This window comes from Rattus rattus, chromosome 7 (genome assembly GCF_011064425.1).
Source record: "Rattus rattus isolate New Zealand chromosome 7, Rrattus_CSIRO_v1, whole genome shotgun sequence".
In the NCBI taxonomy this organism is placed as follows: domain Eukaryota; kingdom Metazoa; phylum Chordata; class Mammalia; order Rodentia; family Muridae; genus Rattus; species Rattus rattus.
The window spans coordinates 94511930-94522330 of NC_046160.1; the positions used below are offsets into that span (position 1 = coordinate 94511930).

Below are 10401 nucleotides of genomic sequence, written 5' to 3' on the forward strand. Positions count from 1 at the left end.
GCAGGCAGGTCTCTGAGTCTACAGAACGAGTTCCTGGACAGCCAGAACTAGACAGAGAAACCTTGTCTCAAAAAAAATAAACAAAACAATAAGTTTTGTCCATTTATTGCAAGGTTTTCCCCATCTCAGTTCCTTTGCTTGACATGCTCAAGTACACATTTAAAAAGGACCCCTTGGCTCCTTTGTATTAGTGAGCCATTATTTATCCCTGCCTTATTTGCCTAGGGTAAGGGAGAGAGGCCTGGTAATGATGTGTCTGAAGTGGCCTTCCTGTGTCAATGTAGGACACACACTCTTCTCCCTGATTAAGTACATAGTTTAATCCAAAATTTTAAATATGACTCCTTTTCCCCCCGCAAGTCCCTGGAAAACCTCAGCCTAAAAATAGTTCAGGATCTGGTCATAAGCTGGCTCCATTCTAGGATTTTGTGGGAAGTTCCCTAACTGTTTAGTGACCATCTAGAGCAGAGATTAGGACCATCTGGTCCTTATCCTACAGTCATTCTGGATAGATTTTTATCATCTCATTTTGACAAATCTAGGGATGGAATCCAGAGCCTGGGCATGCCAGGCTAGTGGTCTACTGCTGAACTCTACCCTCGGCTCCTCTGGATTATCTATATTTCTATAAATAGGGGTTCAGTGAAAAATTAAAAAGCATTCATTCAGTTCAGTATGAATTTCAGATGAATGGTGAGTCACGTTTTAGTATTAATATATCCATGAACTCTCGGGCATACCCTTTTAAAATAATTATTCGTTGTTCAGACTCACTGGGTATCCTATAATTACTTGCCAAATTAACTCTATCAAGACAGTTAACCACATTATTTATTTCCTTATATTAAGAATGTAAGGGGGAGGGGTGCTGGAGAGATGGCTCAGTGGTTAAGAGCGCTGACTGCTTTTCCAGAGGTCCTGAGTTCAATTCCCAGCAATCACATGGTGGCTCACAACGATCTGTAATGGGATCCTATGCCCTTTTCTGGTATGTTTGAAGCAGTGCACTAACATACATAAAATAAATAAATAAATCTTAAAACAAAACAAAACAAGAATGTAGGGGCTGGGGAGATGTTTCCACAGTTCAGACACTAGTTGCTCTTGCAGAGGACCCACAGCCAATTCTCATCACCCACATGGCCACTAACTACCAGTCCCAAAGACCTGATGCTCTCTAATGCCGAGCGCCTCTACTTGTTGAACTATCTCAGGAGCCCAGTATTTTACTTTTTTTTTTAATTTATTTTTAGGCAGGTGTGATGGTAGATGCCTTTAATCCCAGCACTCTAGAGGCAAAGACAGACATATCTCTGAGTCTGAGGCCAACTCAATCTACAAAGTGAACTAGGACAGTCAGGACCACACAGAGAAACCCTGACGGACATCTCTTAGGGCCCACTTGTCAGTGTTTCCTTAACTTCAAAGCTTTTGACACATTGATCTTTATAGGGAAACTGAGTAAAACATGACACCCTGCTCTGATGTTGAGGATTCAACCCAAAGCTGCCAGCATGCAAAGCTACACCCCAGTGCTAACTATAATCGTTAAAATTACCATTATATTGGGTTATATAAGGCTATCAACAATATATATATATATATAACTATATATATATAACTATATATATATATATATATATATATATATAGTTTTGAGACACTATGAAAACTAGGTTGACCTTGAAGTGTCACAGATTACAGATGTGATGTCAACATGCCTAATGACATATTTGTCAAAAAGAAAAAAAATGACTTCAGCTATAATCTCAGCACTACAGAAAGTAGAGACAGGAAGATTGAAATAAGTTCAGGCCAGTATACTCTACATAGTTAGTTTCAGACCAGCCAGGACAACACAGAGACCCTCGCAGAATAAAAAATAAAACAGAAACCATCCTACAATGGAAATACTTCTAAATATCATTTTTCAAAATATCCTTTGGAACAGCTTTTGAAAAGCAGTTGTTTTCGCACTTGTCAAAATGCCAGCCCTACATTGGAACAGAATTTTAAAATATTGTTTCTTAGTATCTGAAAAGTAGTGTACAACTGACAGCTGCCTTATTATCATTGACAGAGTCAGCAGACTGTTAATGCTTGGCTTTTTGTAAAAGCGCAAGTTATTTATAGATTCTGACAACTATCTTAATACTGGACAAGAAACACCTATCAGAGCCGTGGATAAAACTGATCCCTTCATGATCAAGCCGTGTGTCATTGTAAACAACTGTATTATACCAGTTCTCAACCTTCCTATTACTGCGATCCTCCAGTGCAGTTCCTCATGTGTGCTGACCCCCAACCAGAAAGTTATTCATTGCTACTTCATAACTGTAATAACTATTTTGAACCGTATCGTAAATATCTAATAACAGGGGCTAGTCGATATCTGACCCACAAAGGGGCCGAGACCCACATGTTAAGAACCGCTGTAGGGGGCTGAAGAGATGGCCCAGAGGCTAAGAGTACATATCGTTCTTGCAGAGCAATGCATTATTTTGAATGGATCTCAACTCAAACCAACACCCTCTTCTGGACTCTGCAGGCACTGCAGAATGTGCACTTACCTATTACATACAAACTTAACAGTAAAATCTTCTAAGGAATAAAGAAAAATCCTACATAAGATACGTGTCTATAAAAATTAACATCATTTCTTGGCCCCCCAAAAAATATTACTTGGGAAGTACCAGCTCCCATTGGTACTGTAAAACTCTTAAGTCTTTCGAGAGTCCAGGACGGCTCAGAACCATCCAGTCAAAATAGAGATGGAAACATCTATATAATAAATAGCAAAGCTGGATTTGTCTTTTTATTATATTTAAAAACTACTATAGCTGGGTGGTGGTGGTGCACAACTTTAATGCCACCACTCAGGAGAGAGAGGCAGGTGAAGCTCTGTGAGTCCCAGGCCAGTTTGGGCTGTAAGGTGAGTTCAAGGACAACCAGGGCTACATCTAGCTGGGGAGAGGGAAATGTCTTCCATGTTTGAATGACTCATACACCCTGTGGATATGCTCCTCCTTCTCTACTGTGAGGTTTTAGTGTATTAAAGGGTGTGGTGGCTCAGGCTTTTTCTGTGTTACAGAGGAATGTGAGACACACACACACACACACACACACACACACACACACACACACACACACACACACAGAGTCAAGGAGTTGAAATCAGAAAGGTCAAATGAACTCCCCAATGTGTGTCCATCACTCATCATCTGTGTAGTATTGGGAAAATTAGGTAACCATTGCGCTGACACATTTTAAAGTGGAATGCTATTGTAAAGTGGAGGTAAAAACTTGTACTGGGCTAATAAGAGACAAACAAGTTTAGAGAAGTATGATAGTAAACACTTGAAACTTCAGGATTCAGGTAGTAGAGCCATGAGGATCAGGAGTTCAAAACCAGCCTCCGTCACAAAGTGAGTTGAAGCATACCTGGCCTACATAAGACCCTCAAAAAGTCTTTTAAAAAATCAAAACTAAGAAAAGAAAACTTATAGCGGAATTTGGTGGCACACAGCTCTAAGTCCAACATTCAGAAGACTGAGACAGGAGGATGGTAAGTTGGAAACAAGCCTGAGCTACTATAGTGAGACCCCATCGTACAAAACCAAAACAATTCAAGAAATATAATATTTCTAAAGTTTCATAGATGGAGCTAGAGCACACTTCCAAGCCCTGGCCCTCAGGCTTGACCTCTCTGCCATTTCTTTTTTTCTTTTTTCTTTTTTTTCTGGAGCTGGGAACCGAACCCAGGGCCTTGCGCTTGCTAGGCAGGCGCTCTACCACTGAGCTAGATCCCCAACCCCCTCTGCCATTTCTTTAGGATCATAAAGTAGTCATCCACCTGAATTTCAGCTCACCCCACTGTGAAACTGCCCTCGTCCAAACACCACCTCATCCGAGAAGCTTCCCCATTTGATTTCTTCGACAGCCTGTTCCATTACTAACCTGCCCCTGCTTTCTCCACTCTGCTAATACATTTGTATGTTGCTGGTCCTCCTCCCAAAGTTAATAAGTTTGTCCAAATAATTCCCAATAAAAAATAATTTAGCACACTTCAATCCCAGCACTAGGAAGGCAGAGACAGGTGGATCGGATCTCTGTGAGTTTCAGGCCAGCCAAGCTCTACCCAGTAAGACTTTTTCTCACAAAGCGGGCAGGGAGTAGCGCCTGGAGAGATGGCTCAGCGGTTAAAAGCCCTGGTTGTTCTTTGAGATTACCAAGGTTCTGTTCCCTGTATCTGCATGGTAGCTCACAACTATATGTAACTCCAGTCTCAGGAGATCTGACAGCGACCTCTTCTGGCCTGCGTGGTATCACGATATCAGGTATGCACCTGATGCACAGACATATATGCAAATATCATACACATAAATGAACTTAAAAAAAACTAAGGAGGTAAAGGAGATGGTGGAGAAACCCTCTTAGATATTTAGGGAAGAATATTCTTTTTTAAAACTTTCCTTTTACATTTATTTTCTCTCTCTCTCTCTCTCTCTCTCTCTCTCTCTCTCTCTCTCTCTCTCTGTGTGTGTGTGTGTGTGTGTGTGTGTGTTAGTGCTATTTTGGTAAGTGTTGCAGTTTCTCTCATACCCCAAGTAGCTCCCAAATAATTAAGACTGGACTATTATATTTACAACTTAAAGGGCACAACAACTGAGTAATATTACTCTATTTTACTCCTCTAAGCTAATCAGGCTACCTCCCAGCCAAAATCCCCACGATACTTCTTACATTTTATGGCTTTCTTTGCTCCAGGTGTTTTCCCATGATCTCTCCAGGACTCTCCCTGTGGAGAATCCCCTTGATTCTCTCTTGTTTCCTTTCCCCTGGCTGGGAGGAAGTCCTGCTCTATTCTCTCTTCTGTTCAGCCACTGGCTGATCAGCTAGCTTCATTCATCAATGAGGCAATAATTGGGGACCAATGTTTGCACAACATTGAAACATGATAGTCTCAGAATAAGGATTGCAACCAGAGAGCTATATCAGATAACTCTGGGTTAGATTAAGAGACTCAACCTCATTGAATGATGTGGAAGAACCATGGAGAATGATCCTGATATCAATTTCAGACCTCCACAGAGATGCATACCCCCCATGTCATACTCCCACACATATAAACACACTTGTTGGGGATTGGTTCCAATGCTTTGAATTAATCCAGCCCCCAAAATTGGGAATCTGTCTGTCCAAATGCTGAAGGTCCTTGACCACATTTGGTTTTTGATCAATCAATAAAGAACCAACAGTCAGTGGCTGGGCAGGTAGACTGAGGCAGGACTTTTAGATTTGCATGGGTAGGAACTGGGAGAAGGGAAGACAGAGAATAGCCATGGTTCTGAGGGAGATGGGTCAGATATAGAGCTGCAGAGGGAAAATCATCTGAAATATAGGTGAGAAGGAATGTGGGCCTCAGAAGGGCTGCCCAGAGGAGTTAGGGCAACAAAGATAAAATATAATTGTAGAGGGCATTAAGCCAGGATTACAGGAGGGAAATGTGTGCTGGTGGAGGGGAGAATTAGAACCGTCTTTGAGCTGGTCAAGGCATAGTAAAATTAACTGGTGTGTGTGTGTGTGTGTGTGTGTGTGTGTGTGTGTGTGTGTGTGTGTGTTTCATTCTCAAATCCAGATTGCTCCTGTGCCACCCTATGGGAGCCAAAGTGGTATAGCTAAAATCATGGCTACACACACTTGCAAACATATATACACATCCATAGACCTCTCTCTCTCTCTCTCTCTCTCTCTCTCTCTCTCTCTCTCTCTCTCACACACACACACACACACACACACACAGAGCAATAGAGAAATCAAAAGAGAAGTTTTTCCTCTTAACACACACACACACACACACACAAGTTAGGAGTTAAAACAAGATGGCTCACCAAATGGAGCACTGTGCCTCAGATGACTGTGAGTTCTATTTATGGGACTGAGATGCTATAAGGGGAGAACTGACTCCTGTGATTTATTCCATGGTGTGGCATGCTCACCACTCCCAGGTACACACACCTTTAAAAGGAGGAAGCTGCATAGCCCTTCCTGTGCTAGGTTCTGTAGGAGGTCATGAGGTTGTTGCATGTATAGCTCTTTTCCATTTTCAGCCGTCTTTTCCTTTGCCCTTCTTTAGAAGCTCCCTTCTCCACTCTAGGTTCTTTAGCTACTGGCTGAACCACGTCTTCATTCTTGAAGGTCCTAAATCTACTTCAACAATCCTTATTTCTCTCCTTGCTTCCATTTGCTGTTACTTTCTCCCATTAAACAGGGAAAACATCACAGGCTTCATTATCCTTCTCTCCCTTTAAATTGCCTTAAAATATTTTTCTTTTTCTTTTTTTAAAAAAGATGTATTTATTTATTATATATGAGTACACTGTAGCTGTCTTCAGACATACCAGAAGAAGGCATCGGATCCCATTACAGATGGTTGTGAACCACCATGTGGTTGTTGGGATTTGAACTCAGGACCTCTGGAAGAGCAATCGTGCTCTTAACTGCCGAGCCATCTCTCTAGCCCAAAAATGTTTTTTCACATAATATATTTTATACATGCCAGGCACACACCTTTAATCCCAGCATTTGTAAGACAGAGGCAGGCAGATCTCTGAGTTTGAGGCCAGCCTGGTCTACAGAATGAGTTCTATTACAGCTAGGGCTACCCTGAGAAACCATAAACAAACAAACAAACAAACAAACAAACTGAAACAACACCAGTATATTTTGTTTATATTCTTTTTCCTCTCCCAAGAGAAGGTAGAAAGTTTGTTAAGAGCCAGAGGTGGTGGATGACTCCAAGGAAATAGCATCTTCAGATACAACAGGAGTGATGGATGTATAACACCACACAGACTGATGGTACATGCAAAACTAGAGAATCTCTTTGATTCTAGAGAAATTCAAGTACCAGTTTCCATCAGGCAAAAGAAAGCCAGAGGCCAGAGAGGTGGCCTAGCCAGTAAGAACCCTTGATTCTCTTCCAGAATGGGGTGATCTTTCTGTGTACTGTGTAATGATTGACTTGGTATTATTCAAGGACTGATTTCTGTGCCGGCAGAGAGAGAGAGTACAGGCTGGACTTTGATATTGTTTTTTTTTTTTTAAGTTTTTTTAAAATTATATATTGAGTACACTGTAGCTGTCTTCAGACACCAGATCCCATTACAGATGGTTGTGAGCCACCATGTGGTTGCTGGGATTTGAACTCAGGACCTCTGGAAGAGCAGTCAGTGCTCCTAATCACTGAGCCATCTCTGCAGCCCGACTTTGATATTGTTAAGCATCACCTGTCTTAGTGGTTTGTAAACACTCCCTGGAACACTTTCTGGTTGGTTTCATAAAGAGCTGAATGGCACGTATAGCAAAGTAGGAGAGTATACTCAGGACCTCCTGGAAAGAGTCTGAGGTGGGAGGTTCATCAGGAGACATGGAGAAGAGACTCGTCAGGGAGATGTGGAGCAAGTCAGATGTATGAAACGAAGGGAGGTAACGAGCCACGTGACAGAACATAAGTTAATATAATGGGTTAATTTAAGTTAGAGAATCTTATGAGCAAGAGTAAGCTAAGGCCTGAAACCTTCAGAAGTAATATAAAAGGTCTTCGTGCTGTCCTTTTTGAGAAGCTGGTGGGTTATAGAAAATGATGCTATACTCCAAGTTCTGTTTCCAGCACCCATGTTGGGCAGCTCTCAACCACCTGTAAACCCAGCTCCAGGGAATCCAAGACCCTCTTCTGGTCTCATCAGGTGCCTACATTTTTGCATTCACATACATAAACATACGTGCTTAGGTGCATGCACGCGCGTGCATACATGCACAAACACACACACACACACACTGTTTAAAAAAGAAATCCAGTTTCCATGTTATAATTAGAATCAATCACCCCAGTGGCCGAGCATTTTCTTCCTGGCTATTGTTCCAGGGCCTGAGGAGCCCAAACTGGCAAGGTAACATATTGGTTTCTTAGTCAACAGAACTGCTGTGTTTCAAGGCAGAAGCATTTCTCTGTTGAAAACAAAGACTAACAAATCAAAAGGACTCAGAGTTGCAGAAATGGAAGTGGACATTCTGGAAGTGACTATTAAACCATTTATTTTTCCCTACCGGAAGGTGGGCATCGTTAGGGTGGGTAAACACAGAACTCTGCATGCAGCAAGGCTTGAAGAACAGCGGTGCAGTTAAGTGAGGCCCGGACTCAAGCGAGGGTGGAACTGTTCCAGCCCAGGTTGGCTGCATTCATGTTGATGTAGACTGGGTCCAGACTGATATGCAGGCGATCTGACAGCAGGCCGCATAGCAGTTTGCTGTAGTTGCGGTTCTGGGTGCCACCAATCTTACTGATGCTGTGCAGGCTGCAGAGGGTGCAGGGGTCGTTCATGTCGCTAAAAGTCGTGAGCTGGTCTGGGACCACGTGCACTGCGATGAACCGTGCCGGCTTGCCAGTGCCCTGTGCCAGCTGCTGGGTGAGCTCAGAGTGAAACTCCTCTGGCTTGGAGGGGTGGAGAACATTGGTGTTCCTGATGAACATGGCATGGTGGCGGAGAGACTGCGAGCAAGGACTGGAGGACGGTGCAAAGCGTGGTGTGAGCCAAGCCAGGGACCTCATTTCCATCTTTAATCCTTGCTTCCTGGATCCATATATTCTGCTTGCAGAGAAGCAGCAACATATATGAAAACATTTATATTCTTACTAGACAGTTATGAATTTTAAAATGAGAATCCCAGTCACTGAGGGTGCTATTTCTCTCTGGCACTGGCATTAAAACCATAGTCATCAGTCAGCTAGTTCAATATCCCAGCAGATTCTGGGCAGTGATATATATGGACAAATGAATGAGTTCTACAGATGCAAGCATATTACACTTTCCCCCACTCTCATCTGCCTGTCCTCTCCCCTACCCCAAAGATGCATCATAACGGATCTTTAACCTTGAATTTAATTTTGTTTTTTTGAGACAATTTCTCTGTGTAGTGCTGGCTGTCCTGGAACTTGCTCTATACACCAGGCTGGCCTCACAGAGATCCACCTACTCCAGCCTCCCAATTGCTGGGATTAAAGTTGTGCAACACCACAGGCTGGTATGAATTTAATGTTTTATAAAGCAGGAAGTTATTTCTTTTCCTTCAATGCTGGTAATAGTTATAGTACCTCTGTGAACAGGAGAAAAGCCACTTTTCATTGGCACTGGAAGCTTGTGAAGAGATTTGGTTGTCAATGGCTCCTAACTGAACCGACCCGCTCTCTTTAGTCCGAGCTCCAGTGTTACACTGTCAGCTGTGCCCTGTCTTTCATTAGAGAGACGTAATAAGACTGTGAAGGTTATGTCACTATTCTGAAAGATGCATAAGTAAATTTTGTGTTTGAGCTTTCAAAAAAAAAATCATGGGTAGGGACAATGGCCAGGGATTTTCTTAGTCTTGCCTTGGAAGTCTTTTTCTTTGACTTGAACTGAATGCTTCATCACCTGAAATGCCTCATTTCTTCAAGTCTTCAGTATGTTTATATGAAGCCACCTCCAACCTACCACTGTAGAAACTATCAGCATAAAGCAAATGTGGCTTCAAAGTGCTTGTTTTTTATAGACACTTCAACGCAGTTGACTGAAGGTGAGAAGCTGATTGTTGGTGATATTAGTCCATTTTATTGCTCATTGGTAAGCTATTCAATACTACATCTGAGTGTAAGGGTGTGTGTAGAAGATATTGGAGAAACCAGAAACATTAATAACAAAGGGTTGTCTCTTTAATGGAGGAAATCAATACCTGTTTTCCATCCAGAGGGCTAGGAGTGAATATTGTTAATGAGCTGGAGACCTTTGTCATCTATAGAGCCAGACATTAACCCAAATGCCCCAGAAAATTTATCTCAGACTCTCTATGCCTGGATATTTACTTTTGGTCTATTTCTCAGTCAACAGAACCCATCATTAGGGAAGATATCACGTGGACTTTACAGCCTGGTGACCTTTACACTACCTTGGTCAGAAACTACACCAGATCGTAGGCCCTTAAGCTGTAGAACCTATCTTCAAAGTCACGTGTACTTTGCAAAAAGAGTTTGAAGTAGTCACACCCTAAGCTTTACTGTGCACATGAGATTGGGATGGTTGTTACCAGGATACTTTTTTCTAAAATAAAGTGCCTGGAGTCAGACTCCAGAAGTTTGATCCAGCCTAGCTAACTTGTGCTGAACCCTTTTCCTTCTTATGTCACTGTGATGGTTTATATATGCTTGGCCCAGGGATTGGCACTATTAGGAAGTGTGGCCTTGTTGGAATTTGTGTGTCCTTGGGTGTAGACTTTAAGACCATCACTCTAACTGCCTGGAAGTCAGTACTTTGCTAGCAGCCTTCAGATGAAGCTGCAGAACTCTCAGCTCTGCTTGCACCATGCCTG

At 42.3% G+C, this 10401-nt stretch overlaps 1 protein-coding gene across 1 annotated transcript; it reads right to left on the bottom strand.

Annotated features, from left to right (window-relative positions):
- Nucleotides 1-8200: 8200 nt before the first annotated feature.
- On the bottom strand, nucleotides 8201-8617 carry LOC116906145 (macrophage migration inhibitory factor-like). Its single transcript, XM_032909131.1, has one exon. The coding sequence runs from the start codon at nucleotides 8615-8617 to the stop codon at nucleotides 8201-8203; it is 417 nt and encodes a 138-aa protein (XP_032765022.1).
- Nucleotides 8618-10401: the final 1784 nt, after the last annotated feature.

What these genes read in the sequence shown, in the direction of transcription:
- LOC116906145 (XM_032909131.1), bottom strand. Translation starts at nt 8,617, where the DNA reads ATGGAAATGAGGTCCCTGGCTTGGCTCACACCACGCTTTGCACCGTCC.